The 20,303-nt window shown below is 47.4% G+C and overlaps 2 protein-coding genes across 6 annotated transcripts; one reads left to right on the top strand and one right to left on the bottom strand.

The window, feature by feature from the left end:
• The first annotated feature begins 11,557 nt into the window (after positions 1–11,557).
• LOC120694513 (cytochrome P450 711A1-like) lies at positions 11,558–14,058 on the top strand. Of its 2 annotated transcripts, XM_039977668.1 has the most exons (5): positions 11,558–11,727; positions 11,804–11,956; positions 12,038–12,187; positions 12,341–13,280; positions 13,391–14,058. In XM_039977668.1, the coding sequence occupies exons 3-5, from the start codon at positions 12,045–12,047 to the stop codon at positions 13,718–13,720; spliced, it is 1,413 nt and encodes a 470-aa protein (XP_039833602.1). In that variant the 5' UTR covers positions 11,558–11,727; positions 11,804–11,956; positions 12,038–12,044; the 3' UTR covers positions 13,721–14,058. The 2 variants fall into 2 exon arrangements, with proteins under 2 accessions (XP_039833602.1, XP_039833593.1); XM_039977659.1 differs by having other exon boundaries at positions 11,619–11,956.
• A 798-nt stretch (positions 14,059–14,856) lies between these two features.
• LOC120694489 (reticulocalbin-1-like) lies at positions 14,857–19,044 on the bottom strand. Of its 4 annotated transcripts, none has more exons than XM_039977641.1 (8): positions 18,405–19,044; positions 17,236–17,338; positions 17,089–17,154; positions 16,077–16,241; positions 15,884–15,980; positions 15,526–15,650; positions 15,321–15,442; positions 14,857–15,241 (listed from the first exon to the last, which is right to left on the bottom strand). In XM_039977641.1, the coding sequence occupies exons 1-6, from the start codon at positions 19,006–19,008 to the stop codon at positions 15,534–15,536; spliced, it is 1,152 nt and encodes a 383-aa protein (XP_039833575.1). In that variant the 5' UTR covers positions 19,009–19,044; the 3' UTR covers positions 14,857–15,241; positions 15,321–15,442; positions 15,526–15,533. The 4 variants fall into 4 exon arrangements, with proteins under 4 accessions (XP_039833575.1, XP_039833583.1, XP_039833557.1 ...); XM_039977649.1 differs by having other exon boundaries at positions 15,394–15,442; XM_039977623.1 differs by having other exon boundaries at positions 15,522–15,650; positions 18,405–19,043.
• Positions 19,045–20,303: the final 1,259 nt, after the last annotated feature.

Genomic DNA, 20,303 nt, shown 5'->3' with positions numbered 1-20,303 from the left:
TTGATCTAATTCCCAAAAAAATACAAAACCTTTCACCCTCTCCTTTCTCTTTCCAGCCCAGCCCAAAACCTCTCTCTCCCTTCCCCTTCCTTTCTTTTTCTTCTCCACGCCGGCCCAACTCGCTCTGCCGGCCCATTCCTCACGCGCGGCCCGCTCCGCCTCCCCCTTTCTCTCTCTGCCGCCGACAGGCGGGGCCCTCGTGTGAGCGACGCGGACTCAAGGAGTCCGGCCGCCGCACGCCACGCGCCGTCTGAGCCTTGCGTGGCCCGCATGCCGAGGCCGCCCGCTCGCCCCTATTTAAGCGCTGCCGGACCCGTCTTGGACCCCCCCCCCTCGACCCGCAGCCGCTTCGCGCAAAACCCTAGCCGCGCGCGCCTCCATTTGGAGCCCGAAAGCTCGGTGCCACCGCCGATCCGCCGTTCCGCTGCTCCTCCTCGACAAGTTCACCGCCCCGGAGTTTCGCAAGGTAGCAAGGGAGCTCTCGGACCCCTTTTTCCCCTCCCTCTCGCTCTCCTCCGTCCGCGCGAGCTCGCCGGAGCCGTGCGCCGCCGCTCGCCACCGCGAGACCCGCTCCGTCCACTGCAGCCGTGCGCGAACCCCGTCATCGAGTTCGTCGTGCCGCGTTCTTGCTCCTAGACCCAAAGCTGAGCCAAATCGAGCCCCAGAGCGCCGAATTGGCTACTCCGGCGACTCACCGCCGCGCGCCGCCGACCGCCGGCACCCAGCGCCGCTCGCCTCGCCCAGAGCCGCCCCGAGCCACGCGCTGAGCCGCTAGCCGCCCGTCTAAGTGAGGAGCCGCAGCCGAGCCGGTAGCCGCGCGCCGAGCCAGCCTCCCCACCTCTCCGCTGTTGGATGGCGATCCAACGGACCCGATACGTCCAGATCGGGTCAATACCAGTCAACCCGAGCCGGCCCCCTCTGTTTTGCAGAAACACCCCAAGTTTCTAGGAAATTAACCCGTCGTCCATGCTAGTTCAAAAAGATTTACAAAACAGCCCTTTATTTTATGTTTTGACCCCTGTTTTTTTTAATAGAACCCGCCATCCCTGAGCTGCTGTTTTGCATGCTAGCCCCCAAGTTTAGGGTTTAATTACATTTTAGCCCTCGGTTTCTTCACCCAGAGCCCCTGTTCTTCCCAAAACTCTTACAATTAAGCCCCTAGAACTATGTTTTGGCTATAACTTCTCTGTTTTAGCTCCATTTTCATCAATTCTTACGCTCATGTGATCCTTGTGACGTGTGTAATAGCTTTATCACCTTGTTATCCTCTGTGACCACACTTTATTGTGTCTCATAAATCTTTTCTGTTAGACCTTAACCCTTTAGTTAATCGCGACTAGATCCCTGAAGCACCGTTTAGTCTATAGAATCGCCGTTTTAGTTCTGTTTTCCGCGGTTTTTTGCGCTCTCGTAACCGTAGCAGCGAGCCCGATCCTTTAGTACAACCTTTTAATGCTTTTATATGATTGGTGTACTGTTCTTAGTGATTTTTGTTTATTGCTTTGTATGTTTGCTCGATGATTGCTTCGGGTAGAAGGATCGCTGTTCGAATATTGAAGAATCAAGATTTCCAAGTGAGCCAGATCGGAAGAGCAGTAAGAGTAGCTTTTCATTGGAGAAAGACAAGTGACCCTAACCATCTTTCTGTCTATGCTTATTTACAAGAGTATTATGATGATTTAATTGGAACATGGAGAACCACCCAAGAAAACCGTACAACCACAATACTACATGGCTCTAGTCTTGGCTGATTAATTAGAGACTCTAGCTTGTGACAGTCTTACCGAAAGGGCAAGAGGGGATGCATCGATGGGGTATAGCTCGGTCCTCTTGGGGCAATTGGTATTGTTTAATGGTCCTTTGGCAAGGTACCACCTCATTAGGACTAGTGTTATGACCACTTTGGCTTGAAACCTTAGCGGATTGTCGCGGGTTAGGGAATCTTTGTAAAGGCCTCATAGCGTCCCTATGCAATCACACCTCGGAAGTGTGATACTGTGCCTAGCTAGCACATTGCGTGGTTGGGTTCAAAGTTCTTCGAAACTTTTACGCGAATTGTGGTGAAAGTGTACAACCTCTGCAGAGTGTAAAATTGATATATCAACCGTGCTCACGGTCACGAGCGGCTTGGACCCTCACATGATTAATTTAACTTAAAGATGAGCGCAAATCATATTCTGGTTATTTCTTATGGCATTGCTAAGTACCAACCATAAGTGTACTCACCCTTGCTTACTACTGCTCAGAAGGAGAATGTTGTGATGAAGTTTGTTGAAGATGTTGCCACAGCTAGAAAATTGCACACTAGTACCGGGCAAGAACCCACGGTTAGTACCGGTCTCCCGCCCGGTACCAGTCCATCGGTACTAAATGCGCCAGCATTTAGTACCGGTCGGAGCAACCGGTACTAAATAGAGTATTTAGTACCGGTCGGTAACACCGACCAGTACTAAACTACTCACCATGTCACGCATATCCTTTTTTTGTTTTCTTTTTCTTTTCTCACTTTCTTTCCTTTTCTTTTTGACACAGCGACTGCCGCCACTCCATTCTCAATCACATCGCGTTCTCACATGAATCACAAAAAATTCACAATCACATGAACCACAAAAAATTCACAATCACATGAACTAGTTACAAATTTCACATGAACTAGTTACAAATTTCACGAGAATACACGAACTACAATCACAGATTTCGAGAACAAGTCAACAATAAAAAAAATCGAGTTGGTGGCGTCGGTGGCCCAGTCCCCTTGGTGACCGGCGGTGCCCTTCCGCGCCGCCCGCACGCGCCCTTGGTGGCCGGCGGCCTCTGCGCCGCCCGCGCGCCGGCGGTGCCGCGCCCTGGCCAACCACCTCCGCGCCACCCGTGTGCCGGAGGTGGCCCTCGCGCCAGCGGTGGCCGCGGTGCCGCGCCCTTGGGGGCGAGCCGCCTCCGCCCACCCGTGCGTCGGCGATGGCCCTCGGGCCGCCCGCGCGCCGGCGGTGGCCGGCGGCCTCCGCGCTGCCCGCAGGCGCCGGGGAAGTCCTCCGCGCCTCCAGCTGCCCCTTCCGCCGCCCCTGTGGCCGAATTGAGGCCTCTTCGGTGGTGAAAGAAGAGAGGGAAAAGAGATGAGGGTGGAGGGGAAGGAGTGGGAGAGGAGGAGATAATGGCGCTGGTGGGAGAGGACAAGATAAAAGCTATGCGGTCTGTCGGTGGCAGTCATGTTAGTACCGGGTTGTTTCTCCGTCCGGTACTAATGTGAGAATTTATGTACCGGCTGGTGGCTCCAGCCGGTACTAAATTTCATCTATGCAATTTAGTACCGGTTGGAGCCATCAACCGGTACTAAATTATCTTCTGGGAGTCGTAGGATCTGTGTTCCATATTTTTAGCCGATACTAAATGCTACATGAGGTACTGTTTTATACGACCGGTACTAAAATCACATGATAGTACCGGCTGAAAATACAACCGGTACAAACGCTAGGGACGAATGACTCTTTTTCCAGTAGTGTGCTGAGTTCTAGGCGTACGCAACCCCCAGTCGATTGCCTATGAAGTTTGAAGCCTTCATTTCCAGGATAAGCTGTATAACTCTGAATGTCTTTTAGTTATTGTTTTTCTCCTTTTCGTGATATTGTTACTGATTATTCACTTATAATGTCTCTATATGTATAAAACTTGATCCTGGCATACATATGGATATGTATTCGGTTTTGTTCTTAAAACCGGGTGTGACAGATTGTCAGTTTGCCACAACCTGCAACAAATACCACAGATTCAGAGCAGTTGCTGTGAAAGCCTCAGAGATTAGATATGCACAAGTTCAACCATACCATGGCCATGGCCCATGGGTGTGTAGGAAAATGGCATAGTAACGCAACGCCATTGCTGGACTATGCAAGCATCAAATCCTTTGGCACTCAGAATTTTCAAAAGGTGTGGATATCAGCAAGAACTCTCGATACCTTTGGGGCTATGGGACTCGATAACATGCCCCAATATTATCCACTCGGTAGCTCTCTGGAGACCATAATCGAGAATCAGCCGTGGTCCGTGGAACATCTATCCGCGCTTGAGTCCTGATCCCAGGCATGCTGCATCTTTGTAACAATGGAGACTGCGAAGTTCAGTTCCAAGATTGGCTCGAAATTAATCGCCGGATGGTCGGACGCGAGGGAACTGCCGGAGCGGAGTCTGCGGAGAGTAAGGGACGGAGGCGAGACGGCACTCGCCGGCGGTCGAGGGGCCGCCGCCGGAGCCGGAGTTGAGGGTGGAAAGGAACTGGACCCCAGCAAAGGGAATACCATGTCCCTGACGAGTGGTCCCCAGTGACAGTGGAGTCGTTTTCCCATTTTACCCCTACCTGTTCTTCCCTTTTACATCAACACCATCGCCACCTCCGGCTCCCCGCCTCACCGGCGACGGCGGTTTCAGCCTCGTCCGCCGGCCCGCGTTCGTTGCCATATGTCGGCGGTAGCATCGGCTACAGCCGTCCCAAGAGGCGGTGAAGGAGGAGCGCCTTCCTCGTCGCTGCTGTACATTCACCGCCGCATCGTGCTGCAATGCGGTATCAAATTGTGAGCGCACCCGCCCTGGCTTGAATCCCTCTTGCCCCTTTAGATTGATGATGATGTGCTCCGGTTCTCTTGAATCCAAACAACAAACCTATCACGCGCGGAATCGCAAGTGCTGTTTATATGTGCTAAAATAAAATGTGCTTTGTTTTAAAAAAATGTGCTGAGATTGGTCTTTCAAAAAGAATAGTGCTAAGGGAAATTTGTTTTGCAAAGCGTTCGCTCTTCACGCATAACATCAGTATAGTGGGAAATACTTCTGTTCTATTATTTTGTCTTTGCATACGAGTAGTGTAATTACTGGAAGATAGATAAAACTTTGATATCTAAGAGCCTGCTGCAGCTTCGATTGTTACATGCTTATTGGTATTGTTGTGAGAATAACAGTATGTTCTACATATTCGATTTTTTCGGAAATTCATACATTCTGAGGTTGCTTAAAATTTACTATTTCTGACATAAATTTATCTAATTTATATACGATAAGGCATTTGCTATGGTACACCGAAATGACGGTGGACCGTTGATCTTATAGACTATTAGCTCTTAGGAGGTAATAGTTTTAGTATTTATTTTATGTATTTAAAATCCGAAAATTAAGGATTAGATCTAATCTGCATGCATGATTAGTTGAGATCTCTCCTCCATGCACTCGTCACATAGTTGTAGGAGATTGGGTGTAACTTTTTTTTTTCCATGACGTGACATTTGGCAACGAGATATCTGTTGTCTTTTTTTGCCATACGTTGTGCCGGCCATTAAATTGAGACACATTTTTTTGTCCCCTCCATGACATGCACATCACATATCCATCACTCATTACATACTGGTAGCAAATTGGGTTTAACGTTTTTTTTTTTGCCATGACGTGACATTTGCCAACCAGATTTTTTTTACCATATGATGTGCCGGCCATTAAATTGAGACAAGAAACATTTTTTGTCCCCTCCAAGCGTGTTACATGCCCATAGCAGATTGCATGCAACATTTTTGCCATCTCGCCGCGTGACATGTGCCAACCATATCTTGTGAAATTGGATTTGCTAGAAAAAAGAGTGACATGGCGTGTGATTTAAATATCTAGTAGATCTATACTAGATATGAGATGTGTGAGTTGAAATATTTTTTCGTAACTTGACATATTTTTTTTCTTTTTAAAAAGGGTTACATATACGATGGAATCAGTCTATCTGATTTTCTCCAAGCCTTTAGCAAAATAGATATAATTAAATATGACACGTTTGTACACTTTTTTTCTCTTCTAATGTGACAACAACTAAATGTAACATGCGTGTAGTAGATTGAAATTGAATCATCTCCGAGTATAAAAAGGGCCTCCGCGCCATGCCAGGTTCCCCCTGCGTGCATGGCCGCATGCATGCTAACTGAAACAACATGTAAAATCTTTTTTGCATTTAATTAATTGGCTTTTTTCTTCTAAAATTTAAAGGTCCAGATTTAATCAACCTCTTACCTCTTAGGAGGTAATAGGAGTACCGTAGCAATGCCCATACGATAAACTAAAAATTGAATAAGAAACACACTGATTATTGTAGTCAAATCAAGCACTTGACTATGTGTAACCAGCTAGCATATGGATGCCACCACTTTGTGAGGACCTAGATCATTAGCATTTTGACCTGATGCAGTGATATTCCTGTGACATTTGTCTGTTAATGCCTGTCACTGACACCCTACGAACAAGAGAATAATTAGGTGAAGGAAAATTCAAGGACCGAACAGGATCTTTATAGCATAGGAGAGCGCATGTGCAAGAGCACATGCCACGTAAAGTATGAATAGGCCCAAAGGGAAGACATCTTGCCAGATTGATGCACAGCAACGGCGGGGCACCTTTTTTTTAGATAAAGAACGGTGGGACACCTTTAGAACACTTATTGGCTATGAGCATGTTAGATTTTACCTGTTCAAGGCTCTGTTAAGATAGGAGATTCCACACTATCTACAAGATTAGGAGATTTTGGGTTCATCTAATATTTCATTTTTCCTCCAATTGGGGCATGTGCTAATATTGTCCCACAAGACATTAGATAGCCAATGAATTATTGAAAGGTAACTGATTGTCATTGTTTCCTGTCTCAATCTGAAATGCTCAATGTCTGATGAGGTGGCCCAGTGCTGCTTTTAGAATGGAGCATTCTTGTGGGATATGGAGATTCTGCTGTTTCTTGTGAAATTCTGAGAAGGCCCAAAATGGCTGACTTCAAAAATAGCTCCTTGGAATCACCTTCATTTTCTGCATCCGAATCTACAAACTTGAATACCTGATGGTAAACAACAATTCGGTACTGGCCCAACTGCAACAGATGCCGAGGTGAGTGTCGTCACACGGAGTAATGAGAGCATTTCACTTCCAGTTATCAACCCTCAATCCTTGGTATCCACATAAAGTGTGCAGACCCACTAGGGACCCACCCTGCTACCTTCCTACTGAGATGCACCCATTGACCCATCCTATACAGGTTGAATTGGCCCAGGCAACCATCTCCAAACATTGAGCCATCAAGTTCCGTCCAAAAATGAGACTTTCTCAGCTTTCTGCATGTCATTGTCAGAAAAGAGGAGAAGCAGAACTCAGGAGCAAAGAATGCACATCACACTCCAAACACCATGAAAAGGAGCAATAGCAGCAGTTGAAATCCCCTGGTGCTATAATTGCCCAGCTGGGGTTTGTCATGTTAGTTCTTTTCCTCTCACAGTGCTCATCGATCCTGATTTTGCAAGGAAGGGGGACCCTTAAACTGATGAGCAAAAGTCATTGTGCTTTAGTCATTTATAGTGTGACCCAAACCGACTAACCATCCAATCAAAAGATTTACACTACAGTTTTACTGATATAGCATATTGTATTGGTGCAATATATTGTTGAAACCACTATAGAATTAGAAAGGCTCCAGAAGTAGTGCACTGCAATATAGCTATGTGAAGTTTGTTTCAATAATTGTGAATCACCAACTCCACTCAGCTCAAACCCGGTATCATGCCACGGCAACCAGGATAGTTTCACACCCCTGTAGTACACAATCAGGAGCAGGGGCGGATTTAGCGGTGGGGCGGCCGGGGCTCGAGCCCCGGCTACCTCCCCGCGGACAATGGGAGCCCCCCTTGAGCCCCACCTAAAAATTCTAGGAGAAAGAAGGAACAAAGAAGAAGAAAAGGGTGAATGAAAAGGAGAAGAAAGAAGCTAAGTGCCCGCTTGTTGTTGTGGCTAGATTCGCCACTGATCAGGAGGCGTTCACAGGATGGCAAGACGCTATGACTTGGCTCTATGTCTAATATGATCGTCGTTGTCATTGTGGTGCGCTTGCAAGTTGGCCCCAAAAAGTGACAGGTCTTCAATCACTTTGGGTGGTCCGTGTGCCGTTCACTCTCATTTTCCCAATGGCATAAACTGTGTAGCTGGGTACATTTCTGACTTAGCGTGTCCAAGAATATTCGAGGTTATTGGTACAGCCTATCAGCCTACGAATATCTTGTCAGGTTTTTCCGCTAGCTGATGCATGCCATCTGTGGTTAAATTAAACCATAGTTAAAATCATAATGCCATCATGATTGATTCGCAGGTGCATCAGCTGAAGTTTCTGGGTTGATAGTTACCTTCAGAAATGAGGAGTGAAGGAAGGGTGGAGCTGGTTCTGAAAGGTCCTACTAGATTTAACTTCACCATATCTCTCTTTTTGACTAAATAGTTCTGCGTTCGTCGGAAAAAAAAAACTAAATAGTTCTGCACTTAACCTCAAATGTACCTAGACCCTGTGTGTTTTGTCAACCCTTACATTTGGACATTTTCCGGAAGTGGTGAAATATTGCTTTGATGCAAATGAACCAACCAGCGAGGAGCTATATAATAAATAAGCCCAACATAATGGACAAACAATTTGAATGTACTGATACCTACATGTATTGGAAAAAGAGCTTCTGTTCTGTCTTTTGCTATGATAAAGCTGAAAATGTTGTTGTTTGAAATAACAAAATCAAATTATTGTTTTATGGTTCTAACCAAAATTTATTATGATTGACTGAAAGAAGAAACAATGATGACTATATAAACTCCCTCTAGTTAAAAGAAATGAAGTCTAAAGTAAAAGAAAAAAAAGTGAAAAAAACAAACAAAGTCTTTTTTTTAGATAAAGGATTAACCTGGACTCTATATCGACGAGATGGATATATGCAGCCAAGTTCTTAAACTCTAAACCTTAAAAAGAAATTTCACAAAACAAGAGAAAAAGCTAGATAACAAAGCAAGAATGCTAGAAATCTTCTTCTTCATTCCCGCTCCGACCTTGCAACATCTTCGCACAAACACCCATCCATCACATCTCGCGTCTACTTAAAAACTTAATGTGCAGATCATCTGTTGTTGGTCAAATCTCTTCTTCCCTCCGCACGAACCATGATGGTCCTCCCAAGGACTTCATAGCGACGCCCCAGCAGGAGAGCAACATCAAAGATACCGCTGTCATCCGAACCAACAATTCCAGTTCTTTGGTTTTCACCTGAAGCAATCCTTGGAGGTTGAGGTTCTTACAGCAATACCCTCAAGAAGGAGAACAATGCACCATGGCACCCTCGTTACTAGCAACGGTCAAAGACCGAGCAAGACTTTTATCCGAGAATCTACACAACCTCACGACCACGAGAAATTTTAGAATTTAAGTCTCAATTCGTGGCCTTTCAGAATTTGACACCCTAACCCTACATATCAATAACTCAAATTGACCCCACATATCATTATAATAGAGGTGTTAAATTCTGAAAGACTCACGAATTGAGACCCACATTCTCAAATATTCTCAAATCTCTCCGACCACGACCACGACCACGACCACGACCACTCACCTCCAGCATCTGCCACCACAATGCAGACAGCATCGACTGCAGGTCGTCCTACCTGCAGCCGCCGCCACCGCCATGATGCGAGATGCCTGGGTCGAGCACAGCGCCGCCATCATGACCCACCGGAAGAGGAGAGCCCGGGCTAAGCCGAGCCATCGCAAGGCCACCAACATCTCTGGGTGCCCCGACCGCACCAGATCAGGGGCCCGTCGGTCTGGACGCCAGCTGCCGTTCGTCGGCGCGTTTCCCAGGTGTCACAGGTCTCCACCTCGGACGAGGACGCCACCCCCACCTCGGCACCGCGAAAATCCGGCTCCAGGAGCGCCGGAACCGGCGTAACACTGGCCAGGGGCGGAGGGCACCCTGGCTGCAGATCCGGCAGCCGGAAGGCTGAATCCGCGCGCCGCCGGGCCGGATCCGCGCCTTCGCTGCACCGGCGCGCCAGTCGGCCATGGGTTCCCAGCGCCATCCCGCCCCATTGCGCGAGCTCCATAACGGCCGATTTGCCCCATCGTCGCCTTCCTCGCCAGCCGCCGAGCTTTCGGAGGCCCGCTCGGGCGACGGCGAGGGAAAAAAAAGAAACAAAGTCTAAAGACTGACATCCATAAAAGAAAGAGTGTACATGTTCCCAGTCCCAGCAAGATCCTTCTTGGTTGGAAAGATCAGTCCGGAAGTACCATACCATCACTGTAAGATGCCATGGATTCATCTCGCTAACAGCCTTGGTCCCCACAGAAGAATCTTTCCTCAAGGGATGGCAACAAGAGAAATAATGTCAACCCTGCATCCAATATCCAAAGAATGTGGACCATCATTTTAGAAATTGTAGGCCAGCTTGGACAAAATCTGATTTTGGATTTAGCTAATTTAACAGTGCTTCTGTTATAGTTTTATCCGTCATCATAATCATCAGGGTGAATTTTTGAAGCCTTATGTGAATAGAACATACTGTTTCATCAAAAACTGTCATCTAGTATAGTTTCGACGAAAATTTATCATGTCATGATTCACGAACAACCAGTCAACTGCAAGTTGCTCTTAACTGTTCAGCTGATAGATTATGGATTAAATAGTTTATAAATACATCACTTTTTCAGAATTTGGGTCTAAATACATAGCATGAAAAAGAAGACTGAAAGATACATGTGCCGGTCTAGTATGGTGGTGTCAATTCTGTTTTGTCAGAATCATACTGTCAATACTAGCCTACATGGAATCTGGAGATTGTTAGAAAGTTTATTCTATTCATACAGTGATTAGCAGACACCAGACAGTGATTGTAATTGGCCAAGATCCCACACGTGAATATATGATGCGAATTTATTGACCACATTACAGTGGCCGAATCAGCGCATTGATCTGTTCCGCTCCATTCTTCCTTCCAACATGATTTGTTATTGTCGCCATCGCGTCACCCATGTTATTGCGACATGTGCTTTACAATGTGTATGAAGGCAATCTTTAGTTATTTCCATAAGAAAATGATGTGAGAAGAACAAGTCCAGAATTTAGTTATTTCTTCGGTTTGTGCTGTTGTACAAGGAACGGCTGCAAGTTGATATATTCAAAAAGAATTACCGGCACATGCATGAATTATACTTTTCTTTTTTTCTCATACAATTCTGTTACTTTTATTCGGTTATAAAAATATAATAAAATTGTGATGCTGATCTTAATAGCTGCAGTTGCTACTGTGATACATTCAGACTAACAGTTTGTTCATTAAAATCCATTTTCTAATTCCCTGGAATGTTTACATCATGCAAGAGAACTGTGTACATATGAACTGAATTAGACGAAAAAAATTACCGTATGTATAAATAGTTGCATGTTGGCAATCTGTGGTTGTCTGGTTGATAACACCTTACAGAATTATTCACAGGAATAAAAAAAATCAGAAATGATAAGATTTTTTGACAAAACCTGTGATTGGTAACTGCTGATGTGTTGCCAATATGCTCCCTGATGTGTTTCCTCTCCTCTGATTTATTGTTCATATGGCGCAGATCGACTGGTAATTGAGATTTTTGACAAAACCTCTGGATTGGTAACTGCTGATGTGTCGCCAATATGCTGCCTTTGATTCCTCTCCTCTGATTTATTGGTCATATGGTGCAGATCCACTGGCTCAGCAGGATCTGACGATTACAAATGTGAGGACGACATCGGATGCTATCACCTCACCCTTTATAAATTGGCAGGAGTGGCACCAGTTGAACACCAGAACTCTGAGAAGCTAGGCAGCTCCTCTCTTCCACACGTGCCAGTGTCCAAGCTTCTCCCATGGAGACTGCAACCAGTTGCAATGGTGCACCCGAAGCTGGTCTTGTTGCGCACCAAAGCGTACCTGTTCTTGTGCTCATATCTTTTGTGTCTCTGTTCAGCGCGTTTCTGATATACTTCTATGCACCCTTCTGGCGTGTGAGGAGAGTTCCGGGTCCACCAACCAGCTTCCCAGTAGGCCATCTTCATCTTCTTGCCAAGAGTGGACCTGATGTCTTTCGTGCGATTGCAAAGGAGTATGGTCCAATCTTCAGGTAATCCTCGTAATTTAAGGTTCTGCAGATTCTGGAGTATGCGTAGATGGAGAAGAAAGTAACCATGGTTACCATGCGCAGGTTTCACATGGGAAGGCAGCCACTGGTGATTGTCGCCAATGCCGAGCTGTGCAAGGAGGTTGGCATCAAGAAGTTCAAGGACATCCGCAACAGGAGCACCCCACCGCCGACCATCGGCTCCCTGCACCAGGACGCCCTCTTCCTCACCAGGTGCTACTTGCTAGTGATTGATGATAAACGAATGAACTGACAAGTAGTTTGAAAGTTGAAACATTAGCTAGATGGAGGTAGGCTGGAATGTTCAGAGAAGGCATGGGGGAAAAAAATCTCTAACAACCGACTAATGTGCCCATATAATGCCAGGGACTCGACATGGTTGGCGATGAGGAACACGGTGATCCCGCTCTACCAACCGGCACGGCTTGCCAGGCTCATCCCAGTGATGCAGTCTTACGTGGATGCGCTGGTGGCAAACATCGCCGGCTGCCCGGACCAGGACTGCATCCCCTTCTGCCAGCTCTCGCTGCGGATGGCCATCGACATCATCGGCAAGACGGCCTTCGGCGTCGAGTTCGGCCTGTCAAAGAATTCCGAGGACAGCTGTTGCGGCAGCGAGGCCCACGGTGGCGAGGGCGACGACGACGTCAGGGAGTTCCTGAAGGAGTACAAGAGGTCCATGGAGTTCATCAAGATGGACCTGTCGAGCTCGCTGTCCACCATCCTCGGCCTCTTCCTCCCGTGCGCCCAGACGCCGTGCAGGCGGCTGCTGCGCCGGGTGCCCGGCACGGCTGACTACAAGATGGACGAGAACGAGCGCCGGCTGTGCCGCCGCATCGACGCGATCATCGCTAGCCGGCGGCGAGACCGGGCCGCGGCGCGCCGGCGTGGCGGTGACGGGGACGGCGACGCTGCCGCCCGGTCCGCCCCACTGGACTTCATCGCGGCGCTGCTGGACGCGATGGAGAACGGCAGTGGCGGCGGGAAGGACTTCGCGCTGGAGGACCGGCACGTCCGCGCGCTGGCGTACGAACACCTCATCGCCGGAACGAAGACGACGGCGTTCACGCTGTCGTCGGTGGTGTACCTGGTGTCGTGCCACCCGCGCGTGGAGGAGAAGCTGCTCCGGGAGCTGGACGGCTTTGCGCCGCCGCGCGGGCGCGCCCCCACCGCCGACGAGCTCCAGAGCAGGCTCCCCTACCTCGACCAGGTCATCAAGGAGGCCATGCGGTTCCACCTCGTGTCGCCGCTCATCGCCAGGCAGACCTCCGAGAGCGTCGAGATCGGCGGCTACGTCCTCCCAAAGGTAACCCCGGCGGTGCCGCCGCCCGCCGGCGAGCTGGTTCATGTCTCATGCTGCCAATCAGCAGTTCACTCCAAACAAACAAGCAGACGGTAACGAGGAGACGTGTGCAGGGCACGTGCGTGTGGCTGGCGCCGGGGGTGCTGGCCAGGGACGCGGCGCAGTTCCCGGAGCCGGAGGAGTTCCGGCCGGAGCGGTTCGCGGCGGAGGCGGAGGAGGAGCGGGCACGGCACCCGTACGCGCACATCCCCTTCGGTGTCGGGCCGAGGGCGTGCATCGGGCACAAGTTCGCGCTGCAGCAGGTGAAGCTCGCCGTGGTGGGGCTCTACCGCCGGTACATGTTCCGGCACTCGCCGGCCATGGAGTCGCCCATCCAGTTCGACTTCGACCTCGTCCTCGCCTTCCGCCACGGCGTCAAGCTCAGGGCCATCAGGAGGGAGTGAGACTGGCTTGCTTGCTTGCTTGGGGGCGCGTGTGGAGCTGCATCCGTGATGGCGCCATGGCTTGTCTTCTCGTGTGTGAATTCTACTTCATCGTCATAGTAATAGTATAGTATTGTATCAAATCGATAGCATATAGGCTGAAATTATATTACATACAAATAGCTGGAGAAGACGGTAACGCGTTGAACCGTTTGTAAATGTGTTGCGGATACAACTTCCGTACAAGGATGTGTATGGTGAATGGGTTTTCTCCACTTCCTAGTGCTGCTGTGCCTATGTTGTACAGCTTCAAACATGAATTTGATCAATTTCTGTGAGATATGCGAGGTTTTTAGTAACACCTTCCTGGTTTAGTTTGGTTTACAAAGTGCGATCCTTGAACAATAATAAGCTACAACTGTATCAAAAAATGAAGGAACGAAAGCTAACTCACATCCGCACCGAACATATGATAAAAACAAACTAGAATGTGTTGAATAATAATGAACTACTCCCTCCTTCCCCGTTTATAAGGCATACACGTATATCAAGATTCAAACCTTCTCATCTTTGACCAATAATTTGACTATTAAATTTTTGTTTTTATAATGCAAATTTCATATGATTGGATTCATAATCAAATATAGTTTACAATGATTATAAGCTTATAATCAAAAGTGATATAATATATGATAAATAAATGGTCAAAGTGTTGTTTAGAAGACCGTGTCATGTTCCACCATGCCTTATAAACGGGGAAGGAGGGAGTAACTCACATCCGCGCCATGGTTTGTCTTCTCGTGTGTGAATTGCACTTCATCATAGTATAGTATTGTATCAAAATATCGATAGCATATATGCTGAAACTGTATACCAAAGCTCCTCTAGTCTAGTTGGTTAGAGGAGCTGAGGTATGGTCGTCCCCACGAGGTCGCGAGTTCGAATCCCAGTTGGGACGAATTTCCGCCCGTGGGTAAAAAAATCTCCTCGCTGTGCTCGCCGTAAGGCTTGGCCCTCACGGGCATGGGCCAGGGTTCGGGGATTTTTCCGCGGCCGGAAGAAGCCGTGTTGCTTCCTCTTAATGAAAAACGGTGGGATCCGTTCACCCCTCCGGCCGCGTTTTTTTTTATGCTGAAACTGTATTACATACAAATAGCTGAAGAAGACTGCAACGCATTGAACCGTTTGTAAATGTGTTGCGGATACAACTTCCTTACAAGAATGTATGATAAATGGGTTTTCTCCACTTGTGCTGCTGTGCCTATGTTGTACAGCGTCAAACATGAATTTGACCCATTTCTGTGAGATATGCATGGTTTTTGGCAACACCTTCCTGGTTTAGTTTGGTTTACAAATTGTGATCCTTGAACAATAAGCTACCTTTGTATCAAAAAAATGAAAGAACCAAAGCTAACTCACATCCGCACCGAACATATGATTAAAAACAAACTAGAAAAGATTATAAAGGCAAGGCTACAAAAGAACACACAGCTTGTAGTAACAGGTGAGTGCAAAACATGCTTGTATTGTACATGGAATCACCTGCCAAGAAACAAAAATTGCGAGGTAATAAATATTTGAGGCTTAAAATTTAAACCGGAAAGTAGGTGAAGTGATGTACCACCAAATGTGCATGCAGCCTGTATACGAAATCAGATAGACCATGGAAATGATCTATTCACAGCAGTACATACCAAAGCGTTCTGACTTCCGAAGGTGGTGATTCCGCAAAGCTTTGTGCTCCTACAATACGCAAAAAGTGTGAACAAATGAAAGTTGGCAAATGCAGGAAGCAGGACAGAGTACAAGCTTGTTCCCTTACTTGCCTAAGGAACTAACGGAGCTCGTCGTGAAACTCATAATCATTTTCTGTGAATAAAGCATTGTAGAAGACATAGGGATTATCAATCATCTCTTTCATGCTCAACAGTCCGTCTTTGTTTGTGTCAGCCTACAATGGAGAAAAGGGTTACTAGATGGCAAAAGTCACCAAGCCTAACTAGAGACACTGTGCTGCATGGTCTCTTAGCATAATTGAAGCTTATTGCAATAAACAAGGGCAAGCTGTTCCCAAACACCTGACAAATTTAAGCTCATAATCCATAGTACATACTTCTGATGGTCCTAGAGATCAAGGGATCCCAACTTATCCCAAAAGTAAAGCAAGACGCAGCATACTCTTACCTGCAATATTACGTAGTCAGCTTGTTGCTTGGCATAGAAGTGTTCTGATGGATGAAGATTATCAATTATAGGCTTTAGTTCGTCGGCTGATAACAGCCTTCAAAATGAGGAAAGCCTCCAATGTCAGTCGGAAAAAAATTATGCAGATAAATGCATAGGAACAATTTAAAACACTGGAACTTGTAATATTTACCCATCATTATCCAGATCAAGGTGTGAAAAAGACTTTTTAGCTGGTGCATCAGAGCCACCGGTGTCATCTGTTATGCCTTCATCATCATAATGTCGAATCGAGTAAAATAATCCACTGAAGAACTCTTGAAAATTGAGCTTTCCATCATTGTCTTTATCTCTTTCCCTGAATAGTCAACACAGATTCATCTTAAATGATGATACCTTAGAACAGACATCTGCGATGCTAAATAGGAATGTGGCCCAAATAGCATTAAAGAAACCAGTTCAGTCAGGATAACCAATGTTGATACTAGATAGTATGCCATTGCAAATAATTCGGAGTTTCGGACAATCAAAAACAGAGGCATGAAGTAGCATAGTTTGAACCCAGCATGAATCAGCATAGCTTATTCACTAAAAAACTAACTCAAGCATATCTTCCATTAAAACCCCAGAGCCTAGTTTGACTACCAGGAATTTCCAAATAAGGATCGTGGCATTAAGCACATACTTGAGAATCAAATATCAAGAATTCAAGATTTTAAAACATCTCCAATATGTAGCCATAATCTGATCTGGCTGTAATCAACAAAACATTAAGTGACATGCCAGGAAATATATACTATTTAATATCAGAAATGAGAAATGGGCAAGATTAAAACAGTCGATGAAAATTCAAATATTAATTCCTTAATACATGCTTATTGTTATGAAATTAATGCTAAACCACACATGAACTGCTCAGTCAATAACTACCTCTGAAGTGGCCTGCAGTAGTTAGCAGTCGTGGAATAAACTGTGTGTGGCAACTGGCAGGTACCTCAAACATTCTTTATTTTTTTAATTTATCTCTAATGTTATAACCTATAATCCTGGTAAGGAAACATCTAATATTGGTTTCCTTGAAGTACAGGAAAAGAAACTTTTCCATCATCATTGTTCTTGCACAGAACTGAAATAATACAAAGATCATGCAAAACAATGTGGTTGACTGCAAATATAATGGAAAAGTTTGGAGGGAAAAATTGTACCTGACTTCTTCTTTGCACAACCAATGTATTAGCTTTGGGTTGGCAGTATCAGCTGGATGTAAAAAGCTGGACACAGAAATTCAAAGTAAATACTGAATGCTAGGTAAAAAAGGGTTTAGGAAAAGGTGCTCAGAAAGGATGTAGTACTCATTAAACTCGGTCAGATTTAGGAAGCCATCGTCGTCCATATCTGCAGCACTGAAATGCTCCTCCTTCCACCATCCGACCCCATCATTGGTTGAGTTATGATCTGGACATAGACAAGGGTTAGTGTTCAAATTGCTAAGATATGCATGTGATAGTCACTGCAGGTTGTGGTCTATTGAACTCCTTCCAGCTTACCATTATATCTGGTTGAGTTATGATTCAGACATAAATGGGACTATTTTTATGAGATTGGCAGGCGCACCGAAACTTTTTTCACTCAATGCAATATATGCAATTTCATCAATGTGACTAGTTGAGAACTATTCAGGTTGTCATCTATTTACAAATCCTTGTTCAAAATGTATGGAAAAATGAAAGTTCAGCATTTAATGGTTGACACGGGGACCATATTGAAAATGAACTCTGGCATATTCAAAATGTAGCAGAACTCCAACTTGATGACAATAACTCTTGCATCTTATGTCATGCCACTAAGTATGGTCTGGTCTGGAGTAACGTTCACATGAGCATACAAGTATAATTATAGTTTCAAGAAAAAATGTAAATGACAAAGGCATGTTTCCTCAGCCTATACTCGATCATTGGAGAATGGAAAGGTTCCTAATTCCCACACACAGGCAAGCTCCCAAAATTATAATTTTTTTATTGATTCGGGCATGGGGGCATTATGCATGACTCCATGCATTCCCTTTCTTTGAAAAAAGTTGAAAACTTCTCAATGTGATGCATTTAAGCAACATTCAGTGAAAGGACTTACATAATACCTTGCTAAAACAGCACTTCTGGCAAAATTGCTATACAGAACTTCAATTGCTTGGCTTCATCGTGGTCTACATAACAAATGGGCTAGCAAGACGATTCATTTTTAAAGTAAATAACCACATCCCCACTCCGTAAGATGACTTAACATCGCAGTGTGGCCTATGAATCAGCAAACGTATCCCAAAATCCAACAACTACATCACGTGGTCAAACAAATCTCAGCACCAAGATTCAGAGCTTACCCAGCTAACCAGCTACATTGCGAGATTATGAGTATCCAACGAACTTCCAAAAAATAAGCATAGACGCCCAAATTTAGCACAAGGATCCGAACCTCACTGAAGAAACAAACTCAAATAGCTGGAATCGTACATACACAAACGTACCGTCGAAACGCCAGGCCCAGCTGGGCCGCTCGTACTCGCCGAAGGCGAGGCGGCCGTCGTGGTCGCGGTCGTGCAGCTCGAGCTCCCTCGCGGTGCGGTGCAGCACCTCCCGCCGCGCGCTGGCGAGGTTCCACGCGGCCAGCTCGTCGCCCGTGACGGCGCCGTCGGCGGGGGCCACGTCGATCCTCGGGAACAGCTCCTCCACGCGGCGCGTGACGTTGAACCGCGCGGCGTCGTTGAGGTAGTCCTCGCCGTCGTCGGAGAGGTCGAGGTCCTCCGGGACCGGCGCCGCCTCCATGCCGGGCGCGTGCAGCCCCGCGGCGGCGAGGCGCTCCCACTCGCGGTCCTCGAGGCGGCGCTCGAGGCCCGCGACGACGGGGTCGAACGGGATCTGGTGGTGCTCGTGCGCATGAGCGCGGGCGCGGGCGCGGAGGCGGAGGCGGCGGTGCGGGTGCGGGGTGGGGGACGGGGAGGAGGGCGAGAGGCGGAGCAGGAGGAGGAGGAGGCCCGCGGAGGCGAGCGCCAGGGCAAGTGTCAGCGCGACGGTGGGCGCCGCCGAGGGCTTCCTCGTCGCCGCCGCCGCCGCCGCCGCCGGTTTCGCCATGGCCGCCGAGTCGCGGCTCGGGCACTTCTCGCTTTTTTTTTTTTGGGCCCCCGGTGCTTTTTTTTTTAATAATACGTATCTGTATTGCTTAGATAAGGAAAGTACAAAAAATACGGAAGCAGCTGATACAACCAAATTTTAGAAAGGACCCTAAACAACAAGAAAATTACAAAAAAGCCCCTGGATCCTTCCAGGGGCCTCGGTGGTCGTCCTCCTCGTCGCCGGCCAACGCCACCGGAGAAAAAAACGACCTCCACCGTGAGTTGGAGAGGTCCCATCGCACACAGGCTTTTGTAGGAGTCGAAGTAGAAAAGGCCATCGGCGATCGTCCATCGACCGGGGCCACGCCCCCAACCTCAGCAGCCTCTGGATCTGCGCCTGCCATCGGCGACCCTCGCTGCCGAGGAGAGAGCGAGCAAGAGCCAGCCACCAAACCAGCACAACACCCACAGCACACTCCGTACCTTTGCAAAAGATGTCCCAGCCCCGCTGAAGACCTCGAGGAAGAACGCCAGCAGAGCAAGGAAGAAGCCGGAAGGGCCGCCGCCACGGAGGATGACGCGCTGCCGCCGACCAACTCCTGTACAAATCTCCCACACAAGGAGACCTACCTCCACAGGCTCGCCGTCGGCGCCGGAGTAGAGCACCAACGGAGCGAGGACGAACCGGGGAGGACCTTATTCCACGAAGGCGCCGCCGCCGCCGTCGCCTCGACCACGCCGCCGGGACACAAACCCTAGACCTACTAGTACAACCCCCGACCGGCGGGAGAGCAGCGGTCTCCACCGCCTCGCGAAGCCCAGAGAGCCATCGGAGGCGAGGAAGATCGCCGGCCCCGCCGGCGGAGACCCGGACGCTCGCTGCCGCCTTTCTCAGGAATTGGAGACGCTTCAAGAGGAAAGGAGACGGCGAGATGTCTCGCCTTTCAGAAGCAGTAGGAACTGGTGATTTGGTAACTAGTCCACTCTCAGCTGTACTGTTCTCGATTAGTCTATGGCAGGTGGGGCCACTATTGGCAGTGGGAGATGAGCTTGGTGGTGGTTGGTTGTGGTCTGGTCCGTGGTGAAACTTGGCTCCTGGGCAAATATGGTTGCGTGAGCATGCAAAGGGAGCATTTTTTTTTGCCTTTTCACCATAAAGTATGTATTTGCATGTTATATTAGATTTGTTCTAAATTAAATTTGACTAACTTTGACATAGAAAAATATAGCAACAACTATACTATCCAATCTATACACTATGAATACATATTTTATGGTGGGTTCAATGAAACCAATTTGATATTAAAAATATTA

The sequence above is a fragment of the Panicum virgatum genome, chromosome 1K (genome assembly GCF_016808335.1).
Source record: "Panicum virgatum strain AP13 chromosome 1K, P.virgatum_v5, whole genome shotgun sequence".
NCBI classification, from domain to species: domain Eukaryota; kingdom Viridiplantae; phylum Streptophyta; class Magnoliopsida; order Poales; family Poaceae; genus Panicum; species Panicum virgatum.
This window is presented reverse-complemented; position numbering and strand designations above follow the sequence as displayed.

What these genes read in the sequence shown, in the direction of transcription:
- LOC120694513 (XM_039977659.1), top strand. Translation starts at nt 11,703, where the DNA reads ATGGAGACTGCAACCAGTTGCAATGGTGCACCCGAAGCTGGTCTTGTT. An exon ending in GAGTATGGTCCAATCTTCAG is followed by an intron (nt 11,957 to 12,037) that starts GTAATCCTCGTA and finishes TACCATGCGCAG; the next exon opens with GTTTCACATGGGAAGGCAGC. An exon ending in GACGCCCTCTTCCTCACCAG is followed by an intron (nt 12,188 to 12,340) that starts GTGCTACTTGCT and finishes ATATAATGCCAG; the next exon opens with GGACTCGACATGGTTGGCGA.
- LOC120694489 (XM_039977641.1), bottom strand. Translation starts at nt 19,008, where the DNA reads ATGGCGAAACCGGCGGCGGCGGCGGCGGCGGCGACGAGGAAGCCCTCG. An exon ending in CTGGGCCTGGCGTTTCGACG is followed by an intron (nt 17,339 to 18,404) that starts GTACGTTTGTGT and finishes GTCTATGTCCAG; the next exon opens with ATCATAACTCAACCAATGAT. An exon ending in AATCTGACCGAGTTTAATGA is followed by an intron (nt 17,155 to 17,235) that starts GTACTACATCCT and finishes TTCTGTGTCCAG; the next exon opens with CTTTTTACATCCAGCTGATA.